Source organism: Topomyia yanbarensis, chromosome 3 (assembly GCF_030247195.1).
Source record: "Topomyia yanbarensis strain Yona2022 chromosome 3, ASM3024719v1, whole genome shotgun sequence".
NCBI lineage: Eukaryota > Metazoa > Arthropoda > Insecta > Diptera > Culicidae > Topomyia > Topomyia yanbarensis.
Window position 1 is genome coordinate 61,710,582 of NC_080672.1, and position 15,185 is coordinate 61,725,766.

General features: G+C 40.9%; 1 protein-coding gene across 1 annotated transcript in view; it reads right to left on the minus strand.

The window, feature by feature from the left end:
* Positions 1–9,346: 9,346 nt before the first annotated feature.
* Positions 9,347–15,185, minus strand: part of LOC131689748 (LIRP-like) — a 50,632-nt gene continuing 44,793 nt past the window's right edge. The window contains exons 2-3 of the mRNA XM_058975043.1: positions 10,736–10,976; positions 9,347–10,666 (exon numbers count right to left, since the gene is read on the minus strand). Coding sequence (XP_058831026.1) covers positions 10,482–10,666; positions 10,736–10,976 — 426 coding nt within the window. The 3' untranslated portion in view covers positions 9,347–10,481. The remainder of the gene's footprint in view (positions 10,667–10,735; positions 10,977–15,185) is intronic.

A 15,185-nucleotide genomic window follows, 5' to 3' on the forward strand; every position in this document is an offset into this window, starting at 1 on the left:
CCACGAATGCAGTGTTCAGTGCCTCCCTCGTTGAACTGTTGAACCGAACTGATTCCCGTTCACGCAGACTTAAAAATACGAAGTTAAGTGAATGCGTGATTCACTATCTGCCGTGGTGGAGTATGCAGCCAGTTGTTGTGTCCTTGGCTCTTGGTTATTTTTGCAGAGCAGAGCTAATCACTCAGTTTGTGATATTTAACAGAAAAGGTCTATTCATTACGATTCGAGTGAGGGGTTTCGGGGATCTTCGGTTGATAATGGCTTGATGTAAATGGTGTTTGCTTCTATCGTGCCAATTGCTTTCAAGCCACGCCCATGGGAAAAATTTAATGCGTGATAAAGCACCACCTGATTTTAAATAAATATGTGCATTTCAGTTTTTCAAGTTTATGTATAGGTAGATTGACCTACAAACATCATTGAAGAATAATTAAATGAGTATAAATAGATTGTAGGTACCTCGAGCCAGCAATTAATTTTAGTCTGTTGGTAGTATAATAACTCTGACTCTGTTTTGTGTTGAATGTTAGTGTTTTCCCGAAGTTGCATAAGGAGTGTACCGCCATTCGTACCGTAACTCTCAGATAGTTCGGGAGCGTTTTTATCTCTGTGCGATGAGTGATTAGACGCTTTGTCTCGCTGTTGCTTTGTGCCTTTTTCTCAAGACCACATTCGTCAGTCTTTTGTTCGCGTAGGGAGGATTAAATAATAGCCAGCTACATAAGCTAGATCGGTGCGTCGTTGGAAACCAGTTTACAGATAAGTGGTTTTATCTTTCCTAACTAATTTATTGCTTTCTCCCGTCTCCGCGGACTGACCCCGTGCGTTAACGCTCCTCTCCGAATGGTCAAATAGTGGTCGAATCTGGTCCGACTTCTAAGCCCATCGGCGCAAATACTACCCAAAACTTTTCACTGGTTCATTTGTGCATATTTCGATAGACCTTGCGGAGCGCTTCTTGACTGTGACCGAAATATCAAAGGTCCACTCGGACAAGGTCACGATTTTGATACCCAATTCAAAGCAGGTAAACGATATTGATTGCTGTGAGTACCTTACACGGAATTATAATGTATATATTCCGGCTGTAAGGGTAGAAATTGAAGGCGTCGTCAACGATGAAAGTTTGACATGCGAAGATCTGCTACAGTACGGGCTTGAGACTGTTTTGGAAACTCGCTTATTTGAGCCGGTGAAAATACTGGATTGCAAACGTTTGAATTTAGTATAAATCGCGGGAGATGCCCCCAATCAAACTCTTATCAGGTGACCTTCGCCGGAATTGCTTTACCCCGAGCTACATCCTCTTGCACCAGATTCGTATATCTGTCCGAGTGTTTCTATCGCTGTTCATGAACTACTGTAATTGTAAACAAATAAGACCTATTGTAGAAATGAGACACGCTGTGGAAAGCGCGGTGAAAATGTCGTGGATGATATCTCGGCGTACAAACTACACGGGGATAAAGTAAAATGTGACGTTCAAAGCGTTCTTTCGCAGAAATGTTAAAGTGTCTCTTGCCTCTTAACGAGGGCGAGGCCGATGGCCCACACTATGGGACCTTTACTAGGGTGCATTCAGGTTATTGGAAGAGCAGGAACATTTGTTCTCCTAAACTACCTTGTAACGCCCAGAACGTGTCCCTTGACGGGACTCCGAAAGTGACATCTCTTGGAAGTGCGGTAACCAAACCGAAGCAAGCAGCTCCTCGTCTCGGAGGATTAATTTCAGTGAAGGAATTTCCAGCACTTCGCGGAACACCAAAATCCCCAAGTAGTTCTTTGATTCAGTTCGGTGCACTGGAATTATCAAACTCACGGACATTGTGGACTGGAAAGACCGATCTCACGAAACTCAAATTCGTTTCTTTCTGAGTTGAGCTTCCGAGCGAACTAAAGGAATCTGCACTCAAAGCGTCTAGTTGGGAGACTGGAGTACTCGTTCGGGAATTCATTTTTGATGCTAATCGATCTCCCCGCCACAGTTCAGCCACAGTAGCCAACGTTCACCAGTCGTCCCGGTCCTGTGTTTGGGATTGGAGAAAGGGTCTTTTAAACTTTCAACGGCGGCAAGTATGCAGCCATTTTGAGTAATTTAAGCACGGAAATGTTCCCTGATTCCACATCTTCGTGAATTACTTCATATCAGCACCAGATGCCGTATTTCCAGCGCAGCGATCATCAGTTGTTCACGAGAGGCACATATTCCAGCTGCATTCCACGAAATATCGTCTCTTCGCTCACTGGGAAGCACACGTGCCACCAGTGGTGACACACAAAAAAATATTTTGTGATTTTAAATTTATTTTCATGCACATATTTGGAGCATAAATATTAATGAAAAATTAAGTTCCAGCACTAATACACACAACTTGTCGTGCTTTTTTCAGCGATATTTAATGTAATTTTACACGTTGGATGGAAATTACAGTTTCATTAAACGGCAAACCAATGCTCTTGAATGTATTTTTAATCCCATATTGCTGTAAAATAAATGACGTAATATTACACGAACGAAAGTGTAAAATCATATGCTTTCTGATGCTCTCATTGAGTGCATCGAATTCAACTTAATTTTCAATCAAATTTTCGATTCAAGCTTTGTTTGTTTACATTCGTATTGATTTACATGTCGTTTAATTTTCATTATTTTTTGGTGTGGAGGAAACCGTTAGGCCCTCATCACAGTCGAACCCTGGCTGCCAGCGACCAGCAGCCGTCCTGGTCCTGTGGTTGTTGAGATGAGGGGTTTTCCGCATATCTACCAAAGTCAAGTACAATGCAACTGTGAGCTCTTCCTTGCCTCAAAGCTCTTCGATTTCCAGCCTTGGTCATGTTGGTGGTATCAACTCAACCGTTGAACAATATCGCCTTGTACTCTCTGGTAAAACATCCTCAAAGACGCTAATATTGGTGGCTGTGGTCCACTAGGAGGTTGATAACAGTCTAGAGGCTGTGTGGCAGCCGGCGGGTTAAAGTATCTCAAGCAAGAATTGATCCACTCGGTTCCTGCTCCCATGTCGTACCTGGCGACTGAAAACAGGAGTCCTCAAGTCAAGGTGTTTCTCCGTGCCGGCAGGACTAAAATATGCCAGTCGCGCACAGAGTGTCGTGGGTCTTACCCTTGCTGTATTATGCGAATCTCTGACACAGTGGACATTTGTTTCTTCGCAAATCGTAGGATTCAAATGATGGTCGGGACATTTCGGGGTTCGCTATAGGTGATTCCAAATTAAGGTGTTTGCTGTCTTCTAGTGCTAATGATGTAATCGAGTATGGATAGAGTAGTACAAATTAATCTTCAGCATAAACGTACAGCAACTATGAATGTATCCCGCCCTGTGCAGGAAAGAATAGCTGCCATAGCTTTGGTTCAAGAACCGTTTTTCCATAGAGGAAACTTCTATGTTGGAAAGCTACTTAACCCCATCTTCGTAGCTTTCAACAAAAATGGCACAACAAATCCACGTAAAATGCCTCGTGCATGTATACTTTCGAATAGTGATATCGACGCATGTCTTATATTCGATTTCACAACTCGCGATGTTTGTGCCGTCACGGTAAATATGACTGTTGACAACATAAACAAGAAATACGTTTATTGTTCGGCATATTTGCAGCATAATGAACCATAAGCTTCTGATTTCAAAAGGGTTGTAGCATACTGTGGCAGAAATGGGTTTCCTCTCATTATTGGCAGTGATGCAGCTCAGGTATCAATTTGAGAGGCACTGAATAAATGGAATACTTAAGTAGTACAAATCTGCACATTTGTAGTGCTGGAAACCGCCCTACATTTGCACGACCTGGCACGAGAGAAGAAGTGTTAGATGTAACTTTCTCCTCTGACGGTATTACGCGTGAGTTGACAAAGTGGCTCGTACCAAACGAGCTCGTCGAACCGTCGTTATCTGATCATAAGTACATTGTATTTGATCTTTAAACGTTTCGCTAGATATCGTCACATATCTTAATCCCAAATCTACGAACTGGAACCTCAACGAATAGGGCTTGTCGACTAGGTTTTATGGGTATCTTCCAATTATTTAATCTCCAAGTGACTTGGATAAGGTCATGGATAAAACAAACTTACTCATAGTAGCAGCATACCAAGAGGCTTGTCCGCTTCGAGTTATGGATGCTTCTATAGGAACACCTTGGTGGAATACCGAACTTGTTCGACTCAAAAAGTAATGTAGAAGAGCTTGAAATCGCAGACGGAGGGACAGATCGGAGGCTTTTGAGTAGGATTGCAAAACATACAGAAAGGCTCTTCGATCCTCTGAGCGAAGTGGTTGGAAAAGCCTCTGCACAAATGTCTCAAGTCTCGACGAGACTAGCAGATTAAATAAGTTGCTTTCGAAATCGAAAGACTTTCATATCAGTTCGATTAGAATTGCTAATGGTGAATACTCGTCTGACGAAGAAGTAGTACTCAACTGTCTTTTTGACACACACTTTTCAGGCAGTACGGAGCCATCACTGACGACTGCCCTTGCGTTCTTTTCAGGTAGTTCTGATTCTTGGGCATTTGCTAATAGAATTGTGACAACCGAATCGATCAAACGGACGATTGAAAGTTTTGCTCCGTATAAGTTTCCGGGAAAAGATGGAATCATTTCAGTTCTACTACAAAGAGGTGGCCGCGTCACTTATGAGGAGGCAAAGAGCTTTAGACCGATCAGTCTGACCTCATTCTTTCTCAAATCGGTGGAACGTTTAATCGGGATGTTAGCTTGGGCGAGCACCCACTGCATGCAATGCAACATGCGCAACAGAGGGGGAAATCTACTAACACCACAATGTTGTCTACAACATTGAAAAAGCTTTTTCACAAAAGCAATCAAGTTTAGGAGTTTTCCTTGATAGTGAAGGTGCTTTTGACAACATGTCATTCGAAGCCATTTTGGAAGCAGCACGAGGTGGTGGAGTACCTTAATTTATCACGAACTGGATACACGCAATGCTTAGCAACCGACATTGTGCCCATCGTTAAAATAAGCAGAGATAAGGAAACTGAGTGTCTGCCGATGTCCTCAAGGTGGTGTGCTGTCACCACTTCTATGGAACCTTTTCACTGATGTCTTGTTGAGGAAACTTTATGAGCTTGGGTTTCGCCGATTATTATCATATAATGATCACCGGTATTTACATTAACACACTTTTCGATTTGATGCAACAAGTTCTATGTGTTGTTGAGCAATGGTTGGACTATCAGTTAATCCACATAAAACATCAATGGTGCTTTTTACGCAACGAAGGATATCATCCGGAGCTCGTCCAATGCAGTTTTTTGACTTTGAAATTACTGTCGTAGATCAAGTTAAGTACTTAACTTAAGAATCAAAACTTGATTGGACAGCTCGCATCGATTTCAGGAATAAGAATGTACCAAGTACATTCAATGGATCTACACAACAATTGTTAGGCCGGGAGAAGTTATGACAATCCAATCAAAGCTAAACCATCTTCAGAGGATGGTTTTGATGGCGATGACTGGTGCGTTCTCGACAACACCTACTACTGCTCTAGACGATCTGTTGAACATAAAACCACTATATGTGTTTTAGAATCCAGAAGCACTTTTTTGTGCATACCATCTTAAGGTTACTGGGCTCTGGAACTATATCGTGCAATTAACCACACAAGACTGTGGCCCCAAATGGTTACTTGGGATGAGTATACATTTGCTCTTGGTGACCTTACACTCACATGTAGTTCTCCTTTCAGAACCATCAATGTGAGAACTCCTCCCCGCGAGGAATGGCTGTCTGGCTGGATGTAGCGAAAACTTGGAGAATACGTAGTTTGTTATCCTGACGGTTCTTTGTTGGAGGGCCGAGCCAGTGCTGGTGTCTATTGTCGTGAAATGAGATTAAACCCATCTCATTCGCTTGGTAAATACTGTACCGAAATCTTTGCGATTCCGAATGGCGTACAATCGGTACTTTAGCAGGGAATCTATTTTTGCTCTGACAGTCAGGCTGCCCTGAAAGCACTTAGTTCGGCAGATTCTAGATGGAAATTAGTAATCGTATGTCGAACTCAAATCGAAGAACTTAGCCTTTCAAATGCTATCTACTTTCTATGGGTACCTGGCTATTCCGGTATTACTGGAAATGAATGGGCGGATGAATTGGCTAGAGCGGGCGCTGTGACTGACTTCGCTAGTCCAGAACCAGTTCTACCACTTTCGATAAGTTGGATAAAGAACAAGATTTGCTCATGGGCTGCATCCGAACATGCCAACCATTGGCGTAGCTTGCAAACTTGAATTGAAACAAAGACTTTTCTGTCGGATGTGAGTTGTTGCATTTTTCCAAGCATAACTGCAGTATTCTACTCAGGGCATTGACTGGACATTGCAAACACAATTATCGCATGGTTAATGTTCAGCGCGCTGAGTATTATTCATGTTATCTTTGTGAATCCGATTGTGGAACATCATATCATTTGATATGCAATTGCCCTGTAGTAATTGCGTATCCTGATTTTTGGTTCTCCATACATATGAACCTATGTACAGAAAGCTAAAACTCAAGGATATGCTATTGTTTTTAACCCAGTGTGGTAAAGAGCTATAGTTTAAGCTGTATTTGAATGACAATACTTCTTCGGGGGTTTTGTCGTTCTGTCATTTCAATATCCCCTCGGGGGTTGTTTATATACCCGCTCACAGTTTAACCGTTGTGTGTCCGACGCGGTACCCGGGTACCTTTTTAAGTTTCAATTAATTAAATTCCTATGTTTTATCCTTAGCTGGAAATTGAAATTTTGTGACATCTTAGAACTTCACTAAGTCAAGCTTTTGGCTTAATAATATTGTTGATATAATAAGGGTGGGAGTGAGGATGGGCTCCTGATTTTTTTTACTACGTAACAGGCCGACGTGGGTACCTGGGTACCCACAAAACTAAAATGCCCATAACTAAGGTAATATCCAACCGATTTCGATACTTTTGGCCGTTTTGGATTCAGGAACTCCACTTTTGGAGTTGGTAAAAATGAATCGGGTTACCTCATTCGGTTCCCGGGAATCCGGGTTTCCGGAAGCAGGTTCCAGTGCTGGGATACTATTTGTGAACTTCAATGTAATACTAGCCATATGGGTATCAAAATTCTTGCAATTGAATCAGTAGGCTGTATCTCGTGGTTTTGGAACCATTTGGTGATTTGACCCCGGAACCGACATTCCGGAGCAGGTTCCCGTGGGGCCGTGAGTGGCCATTCCATTCCAATTCCATTTTTCAAATTGCCATAGGGTCCCGTAGCAATAAAAACAGACTTCTAAGACAATTTGAAGAGTTTTTATACTCATATTGCTAGGACATTATTAAAATTTACAAAACATATCTTAGTACTGGAACATTACTTCGGAAAATCCGGATTACCAAAAACCAGATCCATGATTCCGGTTCTATTGTACAGAATCAAAAAGTAGACGAGTTTCTGAATCCAAAACATCTAAAAGTGTCCAAATCGGTTAAAGGAAGCCATAGTTATGAGCATTTCAATTTGTGGGTACCTGGGTACCCTCGTTGGCCTGTTAAAGGTGTTTTTTTTGTTGGACACATAACTGTTAAACAAAAATTCTAAATCCCTTCGGGGGTTGGAGGTTTTATACCTGCTATTGTAGCACCTGCAGCGCGTTCAGCATTTTAATTGTTGTGTGTCGTTATTTTCCTTACCCCTAACCTTACCGCTTCCCCAATCCTTCCCATCAGGGAAATGATGAAAAGACGATTCATGGTAAGGCACAAATCTCCGATCAACATGCCGAACGTGCCATTTAAGCCAGAAGCTACTGATTCCTGATTCCAGATTATTATCAGATAACGCCGCGACATCGGCAATAATTTTCACTTGGATAGAGAGCTATTGGCTGAGGTAATGGAACGTATTATGAGGCCACCTTCTACTTCATATATACCTACCATTGTATTCCAGAGAGGAGATGTGTTAAAACCGTACCCCACCGACCAACCAAGTACTTCATATCGAACAGGAGCTGGCACACCGGTGTACCGCAACGGAATCGGCACTTGTCAGAATTTTTGCCGCAATTGACGCACTCATTAAAACAAGCAAATAATACATTTATAAAACATGACGCATATCAGGACTTTCTAAATATTGTGTCTCAATATGAAGAAGAGGTAGGGAATCTAATTCATTCACATACAACTAACACTTCTCCAAAAGTAATTTCAATTGCACGGAACGTGCATCTAAGATGAATGAGAGCTACAGGAAAATATTATGTTGTCCTTATACTGTAATTTTAGTTACACTGAACTAGCTGGTATGAAATGGTGAGAAGTGGAGGACTTTTCGGAAGCAATTACAATGTCTGTAAGGATGACTGCAATGGTCGAGTACCTGTAATGAAGTTAGGGGGTGGCGTTTTGATTGCGGTTTCGGCAAAACTAAATGCAGAAGTTATCACAACTCGTCGCTGTTGTGCTATCTTATGACAAGCGCCATTTAGCACATTTCGAGAAAAACGATTTTTAAAGTTTGAGATTGAATATCTTGAAACTTATAAATGGTATAAACAATCCAAAGAAGACAATTGATGCTTCTATCTGTTCTGCATTAATCTCTCAAATATTACGAAGATCGGTTGACTATGTTGCGAGTTTTTACTATGAATGTAAACAAAAGTCGCACTCACACGTGTCATAGGCGTGTATTGATGACAAAATTTGTATGACGTGTCATAATCGTGCATGGAAAATTTTCCATAGAAAAAAATCATCACTTTTTAACTTTTATTCATATCTTTGGGTTCATACGGTCTATAAACATTCGGTGAAATGCATTTTAAAGGAAATGAGTCAGGGAATCTAGAAAAAATGGTTATTCTTGATTACAGTGTTGCCAAATATATTTTATTTCCAGTTCAAAACTAAAACTGTGTTTTTCTCACAACTCGTATAATTTTCTTTCGAAAATGTTTATGCCATTGTGTTCCTCAGACATTTTTACACATAAAACCGTCTAAAACTTCAATATAACTTGAGCCAATCCCTAGATATAGTGATTTGAAGCAAAAAACTCACAATTTCTTATCATGTTTCTAGCTATATCTAAGTAACCAAGTAGAATTTCAAAATTCTGAAAACGCCACTTTGTAGAGATTTTTCAAACAAGTAATGTGGCATATCTAACTCAGTTTACCCCAAAATGGCGTTTGTCATAAGATAGCACAACAGCGACGAACTATGAAATCAAAAGAATTTGACCATGTACGGGTAAAAGTACTTGTTAACGATGAAAGACATGTTTTCGCTTCGGTTTATTTTCCTCCAAATTTTGCTCGAAGGCGACTTACGAAAAGTTTTTTCATGTTGCTGAACGAGTTATTGGTAGCCATTCGGAATATCAAGATGGCCGCTTCCTATTACGATAAAGTGATAGAAACCCACGTAAAAATCGATGTCATTTGAAAGAGCACAGTAGGTAAATGACGGAAATCCGTATACCATAAAACAGAAATTGGTTGTTTTGAGGGAATGATTCTTTCATTGAAATAAAGAGTCGCGGTTAGAATTGTAAAAATATTACCTAATTTTGATTTTATGTTTCGTTTTGCTTCTCCCGTATGGTTGAAGCTCTGTGATCACAATCGGTACAAAATATGATGCCTTATGTGCTATTTCACTATAGAATAGGGTCTGAATACAAAAAAAACTAGTACTCGAACGAATTTCGAATGTTTACATCGTAAAAAAGGCGTAAGGAGACCGAATCACTTCCAACAATATCCGGATAGTCTCCTTTCGTCTTAAGTTGCAATATTTCTAGCTTGTATAGCAGTTCGAGACAAATAAAACTGATAACATATGAAGCAATAATAAATAAACCAGCTGAATAACATATACTTGCATTTGAATTGTTTGTTCGCTTACTATGCTATTTTGTAGTTTTTTTCTTCTAACTAATAAATACAATAGGGGAGATTTCAGGGAACAAGGAAAGCTTTCCTAAAAAGTAGTATTTTATTCAATTGTATACAAACGAATTAAGCCCGTTTTCCGTTCCTTGTTCCCTAACACAGAAATGCATGTTTGAGAACTAAAAATATATTTCCGCTCCCAGTTTTGTGTTTACAATACTTCAGTCACATTTTGTATTTTTGATACTCGCGAATTTGCTTTGTTCGCGTGACAGCGTGTGTTTTGAAAAGTAAAGCATTTGAAAATTTGTTTTAAATAATCCTACAAATCATTTAGGTCGAAGTATGTTTTTTTTTGTCACGAAAGAAAGCCATTCCTTCCATATCCGCCTACTTGCACATATATTTGCCCAATTGTGGTGATCATTGCGCCTGAGATACCCAAACAGCCTGCCACCAGGGCGGTCCTAAAACGTCGCCGCAGAATCCCCATGCTGCCATTCGATCGAGCGCTGGAGGGAAGGCAAGAACCGGACCCGTTTGTACGTTCTTGTTGTGAATCTATCTATCTCGTGGCCGACTATCACTCGCAGTAACTCCTCAGCTCGTTGTACGAGCAACTCTTTTTGCAGCATTCATCGTAGATCCCTGCTCGGCGCACCCGTCGGTGGCCCTTGGACCGTGAATAGGGAAATCCGTGCGCACCACTGTCCGGCAGGGTGGCCACCTCAACTTCCACCGGGAGATGGGGCTGATCCGAAAGGTATTCTGAGGGGTTAATGAAATGACATGCTGTTAGCATCGAACGAAAGGTTGTTTGGCAATGTGCGATCTTACCTGATCGATGGTGACTCATCATTGGATAGCGACCTTGGCAGAGCATCGCCAACGTTTCCGTCAGCTTTCGGCCACAGTACCGGGACCGTGTGATGTGGTGAAGCAGTAGATCACCGTCGCCATTGTTGGACGGGGCCGGCACTGGTGTAGCATTAATTTGATGCACGAGAAGTGACAGCAGTGTTGCTAGCACTGGAACCATCAGCAAGGCTCCGGCCGGGTTAACCAAAACTGATCGCATCTGAAATAGAGCAATAGAAAACGGATGTGGGATTAGTGATAAATTGTGAACATCGGTAAATTGATTTGATAATGATTGGTAGTTGATTCAAAGACACCCTAACTAGACTAGATCGTTGTCCTTAAGTAGCATTCAGGTTAAGTACAATGCCGCCATGCAGGCCCAGTGCAGTAGTAAATTTTATTCAGGAATTTCCGTCAATAATAAAAATAGGGCTCAAAGATGCCACGGTGTTGACGATCGACGAACCTTTCCGCCACGGAGCATTGAAATCACTCGATGGATGCGTGATCAGTCGTATCGGGTCGGTGCAATGCAGTGTGCACTACATCGTTTGTTTGTTTACGCTGCATGGCTCCGCATGCAGACGGCAACAACGCGTAGAAAAGAAGAAAAACGTGGTAAAACGGAGCGGGGGAAAACGGCAAAACAAACAACTTATTTAGGGTAATCTGTATATTGAGGTACCTACCGCACGGCGTAGCTGTACGGTTCCTGTTCCAGGACAACAGATACATCAGAAGGTCAAGTGACAGTTCGTGCCACCAGCAGTGAGAGTAAACATGTTTTGATGTTGATACGGAAAATTCGACAAATATTTTGGATGGTTTGATTAGGTATTCGTTGTGATACTTTGGTTTGGAGAAAGAATTCGCATTGCCATGTGCAATGATGCATTTATTTATGTCTTAGTAAATTATTGTATTTGCGAGGCGCTGAACTAATAATTACATGAAGATCTTTCAAAGCTCAAGCAAGTCCTTATAAACGACTGCCAGTTATCTCATCAACCGAGATTGCACAATGTTGCTCAATCAGCGCACTGCCTGTCCATATACGTATAGTAGACTTTGTTTTTATTTTTTGTTCAAGACCAGTCGGTCAGAGCTATACTATCAGCATTAGTGTGGTTCAGGGATGCACGGAAAATGAAAAAAAGTGATGTTTTCATATCTGAAGAGCATCAATAGTATCGTGAGAAACTGGTTTTAACAAAAATAAAATGTCTTCATGTTCCCAATCATCCAATTGAAAACAGAATCTCTTTTTGGCTAGGGCCACCCTGACCTGCGAGTTGTCGTGCCGATAACGTTAATCAACAGCAACAGTTTCAACACTGGTTTTTCCGTTTTCCACCGTACTTTACACACATAATGATTTTTCAGCGTGATCAGCAAACGATGTCTCAATGACGTTTTTGTGTTTAACGTGCACTACTACTTTGTGTAGCTTACGGTGGCGAAACATAGGTACAGTCACACAAATCATGCCCCGTAACGAGAAGAAATGGATAAATCATCTGGAAAATGCGAAACATCGTAAATACTCAGCATTATGTCCTCCCGTAGCAAATAGTTATAAAAAAAATTCTAAATTGATCCCAGCAACGACAAACACAACAAACCATAAAAATCCAAGGAGAAACCCGTGAGCAAAATAAAGATGAGAAGCAAAGAGCAAAAAAAATGTACAATGACCTAGATTTTTCGCCCTATCTGTTTTTGTCCGGATATTCTTGAGGGTCGCCTGCTGTGTTCGCAAACTACCTACTACTGTGACTACGGCCACGACCCATTACCTGCTTCCCTCGCTGCGATCGATGCTTCAGTGCGGCGGCGACTATGCAAGAGCAGCTTTTCTAGGATTATGCCACCGCGATCATTTCCATGCAGCTTTTTATCGTTCTCTCTCCCTCTACCATTTGCTGTCTTAGGTTCTCAACGGGCACAATTACACGATGTCGCACATTAACAAGCGGACTCTATTTCTGTCCCCGCTGGTTGTCTGGGTTACCAGCGAGCTCGTAATAGCTGAAGTCATGATTCTTAAACAAGCTATTTATAGCTTTCAAGCGACCGACGACGTCGAGGTCAGAAGGGTGGAGGGGGGTTGAATGGTAAGCTGAAACCTCTTGGGCTTCTTGGGTGATTTGTTTATGCCATGATCATATGTTTAGGTCGCGAGCTGTGACCGGTTCGGTTCATTCGCAGCCCGTTTTTTTGCATGTTTGACACAGCGCCAATCGCTAGCTGAAGGGAATATAAATAGTTAGACTGTCAATGTTTGTGGGGTAATTGCAGCGATTGTTGCTTCATAATTTTCAATTAACATACGTCGAACTCGAATGTCAGCTGTACTGATACGTCGGAGTATTATGTTAGGTTTGTCCGTCGCTTTGCGGCGTCCACCCAGTTAGCGAGGTGGTGCCCTTGTACCGAATGTGCTAGAATTTCATAGAACTGCTATATCCATGGCAGATTTCAAAACTGGTCAATATTTAAAATTGTTTGTGACTTTAAACTAATGGAATCTTCACTTTATTTATGCTGTTTTGTTGTGCAGAGCTTCTATCTTGAGTACTATGGCTCCAATTTTCATAACTTTCCCTACCCAGTAATCTCTAGCTAATTGAATGTCGTTAAAATATAAAAAAGTTAACAATCATAATTCGGTTGCTTTGCGCGGTTACAGTATCCTTATCTGGCCGATTAGAGCAGACAGTGCTACTGATTTAAAAGATTGTGTTATTCCAGGATACATGATACGTTGTAATCGATTCACGTTGTGGCAAAGACTAGACAATCAATCAGTGAATTGGACAATTTTACACACTAATACATTTCACTGATTTTCCGTATAGGGAATTAATTACGCTTAAAACTGATAAAACATAGGAAAAACATTTTATCTAGGGGCAATTTCAAGAATATTTGCATATTTTTTCATATATTCTGAGTAAAAAAAAATGAAATTATGTGGTAGTTTCTTAATTACTTTCTAAAATTATACTAAATGCTTAATTGTTAAACTCAGACTTTTGCTTGAGACCCGTAAATTCATACAGTTTCTTAAATTCCCTATTTCATAATTATATTTCAGAAAAATTCAAAGTTTGCACACGTCAAGCATATCGGCAGAACCAAGATACTACGTATTAAGGGCTAGATCATTTAAAAATTGGAACCAGACAATATGTGTATTTTTAATAGCCTATCGAGAAACTTTTTCGCGCATCTTCTTCAGTCACAGTCTTGGCAAGATGTTTCCACCAATTCTTCATTCTACCAATGTCAATGGTCACTGATCCCTTGATCTTCAGTTTCCCCTTCATTATCGTCCAATAAGTCTCTACTGGACGGAGCTGTGGACAATTTTGTGAATTCAGCTTGCTGTTATGGCAGATGGCTAGATCTGCTCAAAACGTAACTGAACCATCATGGTACAGCTGATGCTGATGATCAGCCTGAACAAAAAAAGTTTTTTTTCGATGATTCATGCACGAAAATAAACTGTAATATGCTAGAAACCGCAGTAACCTCGTAAAATTTGAGCCCCGAAATTTATTTGAAATTGGTTTTCGCATTAGTTTCATCGACGATCAAAACACATATCCATCGAGTTTCATCAGCATTCGGCCGTACAGCTAACGGACCTACGCACTGGCCGTTTTGTTTGGGGCTGCTGTTAAGTTTTTTACCTTCTCGGTGACATTTGTAGTCTTCTTGGCGCTGGATTCACCGCTCAATTCAGCGTACAGTTATTTCGCCATGATGGCATAGATCTTTGACGAGTAAACCAAAGATCAATCGTCCCAAGTGGCTTACTTGTGTAAAACCTATAGGCATTTCAACTAAGATTGAGTCTGAGGTACCAACCCTTTAAAAGCTGCAATAAGATACTGGATTTTAATCAACTGGCCAACGACTGAGAAACAATGCTTCTCATCAGGCTGACATTTTAATGAATGTGGTTGAATTAACACTTGAACTTGGATTTGTGCTAGTTTGTTATCTTATTTCGTTTTCCATAGTTTTCCTGAAAATACCGACTCCAAGATGGAAGCTAGGACGACCCTAAGAAATGAGCATAATTTGTAATAATTTTACGTAAATTTACTTTTCGTGGGACAAGAAATGTGCATAAGTCAGTGAAAGACAAAGAATAGCAGTTTAAAGGTGTACTTTGACCGAATAGATGTCTACTGACTACCTGGCATTTTATTTGTCTGGCAAAATGATACCTAGATCTTCGCGTTTCTTCTCAGTTTAGTAACAAATCAGCAGTCACACAAGAAAGCAATATGGATACATCACAGTAGACGCTGTTCTTCAAGGATGCAGAATGGGAACGGGCATAGCGTAGTTGGTAAATCGATTGCCTTGTACGCAGCTCACCTGGGTTCGATTCCCAACCCCGCACATAGGATTA